Here is a 12942-nt window from a genome sequence, read left to right as displayed (position 1 = left end):
GAAGGCAGTTGTTCCCCAGAAAGTGAACAGCGCTATGTCAGCTCCAAAGGCAACAACACACGACAAATCCCAGCCCGTTTTCCAAACACACAATGTATTTCACAGCTCCCTGGCTACAGCAGGCTGGGTCCCCAGGCACTGGCTCTGACCAACGCAGGTTGCACAGCATCCAGGAAGCAGTCAAAAGGCAGAAAGCTGCCTGCAGCTGCCCTCTTCTTTCTTCCCTGACCGAGAGGACAGGACACATGCACCCACAGAATATAACAGACAACATACACCATACACAGCTACTCCGCATGGGACATGCACAGAGTTACATACACTATAAGGCTGTGGCAAGCTAAAAAACACATGGGGTTGGGAGTGCTCAGAACAAGGCAGCCCAAAGTGTGCAAAATTACAGCACCAAGGTCTCAGCTCTGGCTCCCTCCCTGCAGTTTCCTGGCATGGACCCACTGAGTGATCTGGCCTCCATAGATAGACAGCAGCATCCATCTCCTCTCCCTACACATCCAAGCTCAGCCAAGCAAGACATCAAGCTTCCACTGTAGGCCTGGCTTTGGTCCAGTCCTGGTTTCATGGTCTCTCTGTCATAGAACCATGGAATGGTTTGTGTTGGAAGAGACCTTAAAGATCACCTAGTTCCAACCCCCTGCAGCAGGGACTTTCCACTAGAGCAGGTTGCTCAATGCCCCATCCAACCTGTATTGTCCTCTACATCCCTCTCAACTGGGGCAAACTGCGGCACTGGGGAGCTGCTGCTGGTCCCTACTGCATGAGGTTCTGCATGGGCACTTTTGAGCTCTGGCTCTCTACATCCCTATGAAGAGACCAGATTTCCCATGCTATTCAGCACAGCGGGTTGTCATTGCTCACTTGCTTCTGGCAAACACCCAGCACCCTTTTCCCTCCCCTACATCGCCAGCAGCCAGGCTGCCCAGTCTGGTACCCTGTGAACCAGTGGGAAGAGGGATGAATGGCCTGCTCTCAGCCACATCCATGCTCAGCAGGCTGTGCACAGCTCCTGCTGGTGCAGACCATCCAGGAGAGAAAAGAAGCAGCCGTCACCCTAGGGATGGTATCATAAACCATGTTAATAAGGCATTTTGCTCCCCCTCCCCATCACCCCAACTCATGCAAACACTGTCTTGTTTAGCTGGCAACAAATGATAAAGACCCCCAGGGAGCACAGGAGGGGGAGAAAAGGGACATCTGTTTAGAGCATTTCTACTGCGTGGCTCTCCCAGGCTATTTCTATCTCTTCTTGTCAAAATTTATCAACTGCGTAATTGTTTAAACAGCATTAAACTGCTTGGAGCAAGAGCAACTGGAAATTGTCCTGCAATTGCCTCTGGTACTGATGCTGACAGCTCAGGAAGGGACTGGGGAGAGAAGGGATCCGTCGGGCATGGGAACCCTCTGACTCCTTTTCCAGGGGGGAAGAGGGGAGACACTACCCTGTCCTGCTAACAGGAGGAGAATAACCTCACTATTTCCAGTGCCCTTCCCTGCTTTCCAGACCCAAGACTCTCCTCCCTCTCTTCTCCTCTCCTCCCTGCCCTGACCTGCTGTTAGCACACATTTTCTCTGCTAAATTATTTACAGCAGATGCACCAGCTCACGAAACCATAGCTAATGACAATGCCTCTCATGCTCAAGTACACTGGATCCTGCCCTGACCCTGCTGAGCCTGCCTGGGCCCTGACCCGGTTCCCAGCTGCTGCCGGCAGTTTTGGAGAGGGATGGAGAAGCACTGGGAGCTGGGAAAAGATAAGGATTCATTGTTGAATGCCATTTCTCCTTCCAGGCAGGAGAGAGGGGGACACAGAGGATCCCCACTGTGGGGTCTCTCCATCCCTGGGCAGACTACCTGGCTTGGGTCCCTGCGGACATGGGTGACACTGACAGGGTTCCTTCTATCACAGGCAGACTGTGATATTCTCCAAGTGCCACAGACCTGTGGATCTATAGGTGGAGAAGCAAAAACAGCATCCAAAGGGGAGCATCGACCCCTTTGCTCCCTGCCTCCTTGTTGCAGTGACAGGAGGTGGCTGCATCCTGGCCGGTCCCTTCTTTCCCAGCACCCATGGAGATGGGGACCCACTGCTGGCAGGAGGCTCACACCAATATATTTTGACAAGGGGCACTTAGGAGCAGCCAAGACAAAATCCTTCCTGGCTCAGAAGTGAGGGCAATCAGATCACCAGTGTGTGTCCCCTCCACTCCCTGCAGCAGGCACAGTCCCAACCCTCCACTGTCCCCCAGCCAAGGAGGCTTTGTCCTCAAACCCCCAATTCCCAGCACTTTGGATGGAGCAGGGGCTGTGGGAAGCTGTTCAGATTGGACTTGGGTTTCTTTAATTATGGGGCTGGGTTTACCGTGTTAAAGAGGATAAACAAACTTCAGGAGAGGCTTTGCTGCCAGGTGCCTGGGACACGGGATGCTGGTGCTGCACGCAGCCTTCAGCTTCCATGCTAGGAGAGGACAGGGAGAGTTCCCCAGGAAGCTGCCAAGCCCCAGAACAGTTCTTTCTCTTCTCCTTCAGCTCAGCAGCTGCTGGGACAGTTCACCCCATGAGCTCGTCCCCAGCCTTGCTGCAGGAGGGGATGAACAGGGAGCCTCTGGACTCATTTCCCATGTAGGTCCAAAGCTTGGAACACGGATGGCTGCTCACCAAGAGGGCTCTTGCACCTCATCACCTGCTCCTTTATGGATACTCCATCCCTGGCTGTGGCTGGTCCCTGTCAATACCAGAATTCCCCATCTCCACTCTACAAAGCAGGATGACAAGGGGCTGACCTCCTTCTTTGCTTTTCAGTGCCCGCATGCCCTGCGATGCTCCTGCCATGAGTCAGATGAAGCTATGACCTCTCTGTAGCACCCAACCCAACAGAGTAGATGGGGTCAAGCATGAGGCCACATCCCTTCAGATACCAGTGGAGACCCACCATGAGATCCCACACACACTGGTCACCTCCCAGGCTTGCTGTTCCCTCAAGCAGAGGCTCTATGGGCCACGGCATCATTGAGACCAGGGCATAGCCACCAGCACTAATAAATGCCACGTGCTGCTTCGCTCGCTCCTCGCTGCCCCTAGCTCCCCCATGCAAAAAGGGGGGCCACAAGGATGGGAGAAGGGATATTTTTATTGTTTCTGACACCGGCTGCCCCAGATTATCATGTTTTACATAGCGAGCCAAAGAAGCATCACTCTGCTATGCTGCAGCTGGGCCGGCTGCCCAGCCCGGCAAGGGGAAGGACGGAAGGAACGCAGCATGGCTCGGGTGCGTGCACGGGTGGGTGCGAGCGTGCGAGCTCCCTGCACACACAGGGCACGGCTCATTCAGCCCTTCCTGCTGCAGCACGGCAGCGTGCATCCCACTGGATGGGGCAGAAAGGTCGCCTGCTGCCTGCGAACGTGTTTGTTTTTCTATCCCGGCTCCTAATTCGATTAGAACTAATTGCATTTGGGAGCGTGGTGGGGGTTTTTGGTGGGATTTTGTCCCTTTTTTTGTGTTATTTGTTTATTTTTTTGGCTTTCTCTTTAAAAAGCTGGGATGCCAATTTGCATATTGTTAACCAGCATGCCTTTCCAGCCTCCCAGCCGGGCCAAGACCCTAAATCTGGGCACAGGCAGCAAAGTTTGTCTGTTGAGTTTTCCCAGCCGCAAGCAAACAGCTCGGCACGGAAAGGCAGTGACTGGAGAGCCTGCATGCCTCATGATACAAATGATGCACTCCTGCAATGTGATTGACCTTGTCCATAACTTCTCTTTCTGTGGCTCTCAGGAATCAAGGGGGTGATGCTTGGCTGTGAAGCATCCCAGTGTTATTGCACCTACGCAGGCATGTGGGGAAAAACAACCACATTCATAACAATAAACCCAGTAGCTTTGGGCTGTGTCTCCCAATGCTGAACATCAGCACCCACATACTTATTTATTAGCTCCATCCCTGACACAGATTTGGTTCAGGTTAATGTAGTGCTCCAAGCATTACTTGGGCACAGCTTTAGGGCTGACCTTGCATAGGGCTGTCTCTGAGGGGTAGGAGCACATTTGCAGAGTGAGCAGGATGAATTACAGGGGTGGGTGCTGTTCCCTGCCAGCTGGCACTAGTGCCAGGGAACGGTCACAGTCATGTTTAACTTGCTGCTCTGGAAATAGCCTCAGTTTACATGGCCGCGGGAAGGGATTGGACAAGTTCAGAGGGGAAAAATCCATCAAAAGGGCTTTTTGTTAAAAAAACCCAAGCCCTGCGTCACAGATTGCTGGACACGAGCAGGGAAATATCTGCACGTGCTGACCCCGAGCCTGCGTTTCTCCATCAGCATCCCATGCTAGCAGCAGGACCAATGGCCTGACTGGGGCACCCTGCTTCAAGGCAGAGGCATCCTCACCGATGGCTACCAGAGCCAGCCAAAGCTTTGTTATCCTGACATAGTGTGTCAGCAGTGCCCTGCTGCAGTTTTCCCACATAACCAATGTATGGAAGCAGGCAGGCAGAGAACAGTCCCTGGCACTGCTTTTGTTCCTTCACTGTTCAGCCAGTGCCCAGCATGGGATGCTCACATCTTCACCGGTGCTGCATCCTTCCTTTGGGAAGCCAAAGATGAATGTCTTACATTAAGAGGTTGTTACCTTCTTTTTGTCTTCTTTATCTTGGATGGGTGAAAAAGAGAAGTAGTTATAAAAACAGTGAAAAACCCCCAAAGGAGATGCAAACTGCAGTCCAACCCTCTGGTTGCAGCTGGAGCCCAGCTGGGAGGAAAGGGACTTCTAAGGCAGAGAAAAGGGAGGCTCTGATTATTTATTAGTGGCCGATGTTTGATTGCTTGCTAATCAGGCCAGAGAACACACTCGGGCTCTCCCGGCCTCCCTGCTCACATGTGGTTCCTGTTGCCTTGCCCCTTCCCCCCCTCCCTCTTCTCTGGTTTTGCTTTGTTTGTTTTTCTGTTAATTTGGTTGTTTTTCCATGTCGTTTTCTGTCAAACCGCATGTTTTTTCCCCTTTCTCTCTCCAGCCACTGCAGTGACAGACATGGAGGAAGGAGGCCAGCCCAGAGCAGCTTGCCCTCTGCCAGTCCCTTTCTCATTGTCTCTTGAGGCAGCATTGCCCATGAGGCAGGGATGGCACTTACTTGGCACGGGGCTACGTGCACTCATGCCATCACTCCATTGCCTGCATCCTGACCTGTATCCCTGGTGCCAGAGAGGATTTCCTCTCTCATGCAGACCCCACCAATGCCTGAACCCCAGCCCCTTTGCTAGGCAGCAGGCAGAGCAATGGGGTCAGCAGCACAGTGCTTGAGCATCCCTAAAGCCGAGTGGAGGGATGAATGGAGAGATGCAAACAGGCAGAGCCACCGGGCCAGGATGGCGATAAGCAGGTTAGGAAGGGACGGTGGGATGGGAGTGGAAGGATGAACGCCTGCCCTGGCTGCCTCCCTCCCTCCCCTCTTTGCACACAAGGCCTCCCTGCTCCCATGTGCTCTCTCCGGCTTCTGGCAGCCTTTCCGCCGTGCGTTTCCACTCCTCTCTGGCCCATTAGCAGTATTTTTATAACATTCTGTAACACACGGAGCCGTGTGCCAAACCTCAAGAGTGCATTATTTCCCAATGTCTTTGTTATATCCACCCCCAGGCCCTCCGGCTGCATGTTCCCAAATGCAGAACTGTGGCTTGCAGGGGCAAGCCGGGAGCCCAGCACCACACTCCTGGTACCCGGAGCCTTCCCCTACCTCCTGCCTGGTGCTCAGCCCTGGGCTTCAGACAGGGACACCCAGTATGCCAAAAACCCCTGGCCCCATTGCCTGCTGCCTCTGGACACACTTGGGCATCTGCAGTGTCCAGGCTGCAGGGCATGCTACCCACTGGAGATAAACACAGAGCATCCTGGTTGCCCTCCTGTGTTTCACCTCATGCTCAGATGCCTGAATAAAGGAGGCAGAGCAACAGGTTGTTGCTCTAAGTCTTGTGGAAGAGTCTTCCCTGGAGAAGTACCACCTTTTCCTGAGCTGGTTTGTGCTTGGGATGACCCACTCCCTGGAAATGAGTGATCTGGGACTCTTAGGGATAAGCGAGCCCATGGGGCCCTTCCTCCTCTCCAAGGTGGGCTCTCCTGTCAGTCACCCCATCCCTGAATGCACACTGTCCTCCCACCTCATGTATGCTGGTGTCCTTGTCCCTGCAGGAGATGAGACAGCCTGGCTACCCCCAGCCTCTGCCCCCTGATGTGGACTTGGGTATCAAACCCCCCCACCATAAGGACCAGTTGAGTTACCCATGTCCTTCAGCGTGCCTGCTGAAGCCACTCATGAGACATCTTCATGCAGTCTGTTCCTTTTGCACCATTACATAGCATTCTGGTCCCTCCACTGTGAAATCTGCATCCTAGAAACCCACAGGTCCTCCACAGCCACTGGCACATCCCACCAGAGCTCCCTGGTCCTTGTGGGCCAGAGCCATTACAGGACACACCACTGAGAGCAGTCCAAAGGCTGATGTTGAATCTCCTCTATCCCTCCCAGCAGCTCCCCTTTCAGCACAATCTGATCCCCTTTAGCCATTTCCTAAGCCATGTTCCAACTCTTGTATTAATCCACATTTTCTCTGGTTTAACTCATAATTTCCCAAGTGGCACCATAGCAAATACTTCACTGAAGTCAAGACAGATTACAGTGACCGCATTTCTGGGCTTACAAAATCAGTTCCCTTATCAAAGAGAGCTATCAGGCTAATCTGCTGCAGTATTTCCCCAGCAAATCCCTCTTGTATTTTTCCACCATTTTCCATTTGCCTCCAGGTCTTTAATTGCTCCCTCTTTCAAGCGCACCCCATGGCCCCGCTGTGCTGTGGGGTCAGGCTGTCTGACCAGGATTTTTCCTTCTCTCAGACACAAAAGACATGTCACTGCTCTCACCACCACCGACCTCTCAGCTGCTAATGAGCTCTGCTAACAAACAGGTGTCCTCACCTGGGGATGAGATGTTCCACAAGCCTTCAATGCATCTTTTCCTTTGAGGAAGGACCATCTCCAGGCTTTATCCTCCTTCTCCTCCTGCAGCCTGCACTGCCCTCGCTCTCAGCATCACTGCTCAGATCCAGTGGGGTTCATTCTGTGTCGGGCTGTGCTGAGCTCACCTTTAATGTCCCCTGAAACCTGGCTGCAGAGCTGGCTCCACTCTTCTCTCCTCATTTGCTCCACATTTATATGGCTAACCCCCCTTTTCATTTCCTCTGCAAGGACTCGCTCAGCTTGAATCCTGGCAGATCTCCCTTCATCCCTGTGCTTGCTGACCCCTGAGATGGAGCTTGCTCTGCTAATTGACACCTTTCCCAGGCCACATCACCTCTCTGCTCCCTCCCCATATCCTTCCTGTGGTGTTGTCTGCCCAGGAGCACCCACCCACACTTGAGAGGATGCTCCGGGTACCATTGATTATTTAATGATATCCCCAGCACCTCTCTGTGTGCAGCCTCCAACCCCTCACTCCTGCTGCCCTCATCTTTTTTGTTGCCCCACTAAGAGATGAAAACGCAGGCACAGGCCTGTTTTCATTTAACTTCCCATACAATTGAAACAAAATGAGCCCAAACGCCCTCAAATCCGAGGCTTGGGCTCCCAGTGCACTCAGCTGCAGCAGGGATGCTACCACAAGTCTATGCTGCAAACCTCCCACAAGCCACCCATCTTCATCACTGTACCCATGCCCATCCACTCCTGGGATGCTCCTAAATGCAATTCTCTGCATCAGCCTGCTCACCTTCAGAGAATCAATCATACCCCACAGAGACATGAAAGTTGGGGGGGAGGATGTTCAGGCAGGGTGGCAGCACTGGGAGATGAAATCTCATATAGAACATTAAATTAAAATCCAGGCAATTAAATTAATTACCACTAAAAGCGTCTCACCTGATTAGCTCCTTGCATACTTAATTGCATTAACAACACCAGGCATTCACTTATTTATTTCTCTATCTGTCTCTCGGGGCTGGTGGCCCCTGCAGTGTCCAACAGGGCTCTTCAGCTGCCCAGTACTCAGGGGGACTGTGAGCCTCCAGCAAATGGGAACATGTGGTAATAGGAAACAGCAGGATTTGGGCTCTAAGGCTGAGTAATTCCCACGGGTCCCTGTGTGGATTGACAGGGATTACCATTAGTGAGGTGCTTAGCAGATGGAAGAGCCATTGCAAAGTCACAGTGATGCCACAGCTGCAGAGGAAGCAGTTGGAGGCTTCAATCCCTTCTCTGCCTCCTTATTTCTTCCATACCTGGACTGCAGACTCCCCCTGCACTGGCATGGTGTGGGACCTCTGCCCACATGGGATCTGGTGAGTGTGTGCCCAGAGGAGCTGCACAGCCTCCTACCACCTTCCCTGCTTCTGAACTACCTGTGAACACCTCCTCACCCCCACAGCATGGTTAAGATACCTATAACTCACCTACCACTGCCTTTTTGCTTGCGATGCTCCCAGCTTTGACATCTATTCATTGCCATAACCCTTGCGCTATGATGACTGCTCCCCCTTCATCTGCTTCTCACATTGCCTTTCAGCTTCTTCCAGCGCTCCTTCCCCTAGGACCATGTGCCAGGAACCTACCCAGAAGACCCTGAACCATGAACTGGACATTGGAGCAGCCCTGATACTTGGATTTCTTCAGTCAGGTGCAGTGAACCACTACTGCCTGGTTTGCAAGGCTTATGCAGGCCACAGCTGGTGCTCCTGTGACCTTCAGCCCCTGAACCATGGTCTAGGATGGAAACGCTGCCCTGGCTCTGATGCGAGGTGTGGAAGGTGAGACAAGGAGCAGAGAAAGGCTCTGCCATGTCCTCCAAACCTGGTAACATACAGCCATTTCATAACGCATCCCCATCTGATGCCTCGCAGCATCTTCCACAGCAGTTACCATCCCACAGCCAGCTAATGCTGGCTGGTGTTCCCAGATGCCCATCGTTGTTGGCTGCAGACACCGTAGTGTGAAACATGGAACTGTAATCAGCTGTACAAACACAGCAGCCACCAAACACACAACTGTTATCAGCTCTAGTCACTGCATGAAATACAGCACAACTCTTACCTCCCCATGCCTGCAAGACCTGTGAATCAGCACATCTCACAAGTGGGGAATGTGCAGTTGTTCTCCAAGATAACTGCACACAGAGGCTCCTGCAAACACACAGCAACTGCCACCACCTTTTGGCTGTGCCTCTGGAACAACCATGCTGTGGTAGCCCTGGCCAGGACTTCTCCTTCACATCTGCAAGCCCCTCTGAGAGCCCAGCCCCAACTCTTAACACCAGATGAGATGGTGGTCATGGCACCAGGCTGGATGGAGAAGCAACACCACTCCTCAAATTATTCCTGGGGCATCATTTAGTCTGCCTGCTTCAATGAAAAGCTTGGAGCAGGAGAGGCTGATTCCAGCATCCTACTGATAGGATGCTCATATAGCAGACTGTGACAGCCAGCGATAGGTATGGAAGGTATAGGGGTTGGGATGAGGGGCTGTGAGGGGCTATATGGGAGCAGAGAACGTGGCTCTGTGCCCCTCAGTGCCACATGCTGGGGTACTCACCTCCCACACGCAGGTAGGTCTGGTACTTGAGGTGCCAGGAGGAACCCTCATAGCAGGAGTACTGACCACTCTGCGACAGGTCGACATTCTTCAGGATCAGGTAGGACCCATTCAGGTGGGACTCATCAATGTCGGTGCCATTGGCTGTCCAGGTCACAGCTGAATCCCAGTCCATGGAGCCACACTTCATGGTCACATCCGCACCTACCCGCTCATACTGGATGTGGCTGTCTGTAGGGAGGAAGAGAAAACCAAGTGAGCTTGGAGCCCTGTGGGTGCATATGCCTTGGAAACAGGATTTTACCATCATATCTAGGGAGTGAGAGAAGGGCTGGGACATGGAGTGCTACTGTGTTGGTGGCTAGGGAAGTCCGAGTTCTCCTCCTGGCCCTGATAATGGTTTATCTTAACCTTAAACTACAGTGGATCAGCTGGCAAAGACCAGGGGACAAGGACTCTTGGATGACCTGCATCTCATAGGATACTTTCTTCTGACCTTTACATGAGGAGACATGTGAGGCCTGAATGTATGGCTTGCTAGCCAAATATCCCACAGCACAGAGAGATGCTCACACCAGTGAGTCACCACCACTCATGTACATATGTGACCTGTTGCAGGATGCAAACCAAACACACACATCAAAAACTCCCTGCAGAGAGATAACAGAGCCCCAGGAGCTGCCACCAGCAAACTCAAGATGTTCACTGGCAGAGGTGGGAATCAGGCAGCTGTCCTTGAGATTCCCTGCAATCTAACCGTGCTGTGCTTTGGGAAGGGGCAGCTGCATGGAGCTTGCTATGCTGTTTGTCTCTCTGCCTGGCTTTCCTTCCTCTCTACAATAACATGATGCCTTGCTGAGCTATTTGATTTAGCTGCTTGCGAGTGGGGCAATACAGCTCATTGGGCACCAGCTGCCTAATTGAATTCTCTCAGGTTTCTGGACAGGAGCTCAGGCTGACATTCATTAATGATCCTTAGCAATTCAATCTTTCCCATGTTGCTACACTGGCTGTGCAGAGCTGCGTGTGGCAAAGACAAAATGATGTGTGTGTGTGCATGACACAGGGGGAAGCAGGATAGGAGGATGAGCAGGTTCCTTCAAGGCTTCATCAAGCCTTTATGCCCAGACAAAGATGGTCCAGCTCTCAAAATACTCCTGGGTTTCAAAAACACATTGACAAGGTGCAGCCCAAGGAAACCAAGCAGCCCTGACCCAGGAGGAAAGTCATCACAAGGATTTATAGCAGCTAAAGGTCAGGAGACCAAAGGTGGGAACAAGCTGTCAGACATGGCAAGTAGAAGACGTCACCGGTGAAGTTCAGCAGAGATCAGAGCTGGATCAGAGCTGCCCAGCACCCTCATAACTCATAGGTAAAAGGTGTCGAGGCAGCAAGAGGAGGTAGTGTGCTGTGAGGGCAGCCGAATTACAGCTGGGTTCAAAAGCTTTGCAGAGGGACATCATGGTACAGGCCCACTGGGTAATAACACTGTGATGATAAATGTACAGGGATGCACACAGGGAAAATGAAGCCCTGCTCTCCCCTCATGTCTCCAAATGAGCTGCAGCCTCCATGGAAACATATCTTGGAGTCATCATGCTCACTTTACTAAAACATCAGCTCAGTGGTGACCAAAAGCAGAAACCCATCACTAGGAATTACTCAGAAAGGGACTGAGAACAAAGTGCTGTACCCTAAAAGCTGTGCACAAATCTGCCATTAGGAGTTAGGTTCAGCTGGAAACAGAGCAAAGGAATAGGAATAACAAGTAATGGAAACAGTCCCTGCACAAGGATGGCTTAGCAGACTTGATTCCTTCATCTGTAAAAGGAGAGAGCTAAGCAGAGATGTGATAGACACCTAAGCAATGATGAGTGACATGGAGAGGACAAACAGAGAAAGACTGCTTGCTCTTTCTTCTAATAAAATAAGAGACAGCAAATGAAAACAAGCAAAAGAATGTGCTTTTACCCATGTCCATCGGATGCTGAGGATGTCAATATCTGGAGTGAAATAGTGCTTATGGGAAGACACCACTCAAGGTGGTAAAACACTGAGTTGCCCAGTGCACCTGGGGATGCTGCGTGCAGCTGGTGGTGGGGAGGGACAGAAGAAGCATCCCCGTGCTTGTCCTGCTCTTTTCTTCCTCTCTAGACATTAGCTCCTGGGATTCTGCTGATAAGTGGGACCACATGAGCATGACCCAGCCATTCCCTGTGTGAAACCACACAGCATGAGTCCATCTGCAAAGGACAGAGTTCAGAGGCAAAGCTGGTCACTGGCAGGTCTGGGTCCTCCTGCAGATGGCCTGTTAGGACACCCACTTCTGACAGAGGAGCAGCACTTATGGGGATGCTATCCCTGCTGGGAAAGGGGCTGCAAAGAACAGATGGGAAAACATAGGGCTGTTGCAAGTAAGATGCTGTTGAGATGCCTCAGGATCATCTTAGACACTACCCAAGGGTGGTGGCTTTTGAGAAACTGTGCAGATCAAACAATTGTGTTTCAAGTGTCTTAAAAAAGGTTAGAATATATACTGACAGGCAGCAAGAGGGGAGGACATTTAAGATGAGGCATCTGGGTGAGGAGAGGTAGTTGGAACGGGCCCAGATAAACAGGCAGATAGGCAGAGCTGTGGAAGGAGGTGGGGTAGATGGGTGGCTGAATCTACCTGGTCAGACACAGAGAGCTGGATGGGCACAGATGGGATGGCAAGAGGTGTATGAAGATTAAAGAATGTATGACTATGCATGTATATGGGCATCCATGGGGATGCAGAGATGTGGAACAGGATGGAGGGGATAAGCATATAGGCAGCTGCTGTCTGGCTGTGTATGTGGACAGAGAGATGGGTGGACAGATGGGTGAATGGGTGAACGGAAAGAGGGATGGAAGGACCAGTGAATGGCAGCGGTGTTGAGCAGATGGTTGGCTGTTCAAATGACTGTGGAGGTGGATGGAGGGGTGGATGGACGAAGGAATGGATGGATGGATGGATGGATGGATGGATGGATAGGTGACTAGGCAGATGGGTGGATGGATAGGTACAGGTAACAGAGCTAGAGTAAGAGCTCCCAGCACCTCACATAAGGTCTCCTCTAATTTCTTAGATTACATAAGGTAAAGACCTTTTCTTTCTGCTGGCTCTGAACAGGCTATTGACTCTCCTGAACTTACAGCTGGGACTCTGCATGGCAGAAACACTGGAGATGCTGCACCAGATTTGAGAGCATGGTAAAGTTCTGCGGTGCCCAGCTCTGCTTCTCAGGACTGTGGCTGAGAGCTTGTCTGTAGCTGGTGCAAGCAGGACTGAGCTGGGAAGGGGGAAAAGGCACCTTGAATGATTTCCTATTTGTCCTTAAACA

General features: G+C 51.9%; 1 protein-coding gene across 3 annotated transcripts in view; it reads right to left on the bottom strand.

Annotated features, from left to right (window-relative positions):
* Positions 1–12942, bottom strand: part of CNTFR (ciliary neurotrophic factor receptor) — a 204577-nt gene that overhangs the window by 48514 nt on the left and 143121 nt on the right. For all 3 annotated transcript variants that reach the window (XM_034072899.1, XM_034072898.1, XM_034072900.1), the window contains exon 4: positions 9578–9808. In XM_034072899.1, coding sequence (XP_033928790.1) covers positions 9578–9808 — 231 coding nt within the window. The remainder of the gene's footprint in view (positions 1–9577; positions 9809–12942) is intronic.

Source organism: Melopsittacus undulatus, chromosome Z (genome assembly GCF_012275295.1).
Source record: "Melopsittacus undulatus isolate bMelUnd1 chromosome Z, bMelUnd1.mat.Z, whole genome shotgun sequence".
Classification (NCBI taxonomy): domain Eukaryota; kingdom Metazoa; phylum Chordata; class Aves; order Psittaciformes; family Psittaculidae; genus Melopsittacus; species Melopsittacus undulatus.
The sequence above is the reverse complement of the archived record's forward strand: the minus strand, read 5'-3'. Positions and strand labels throughout refer to the sequence as shown.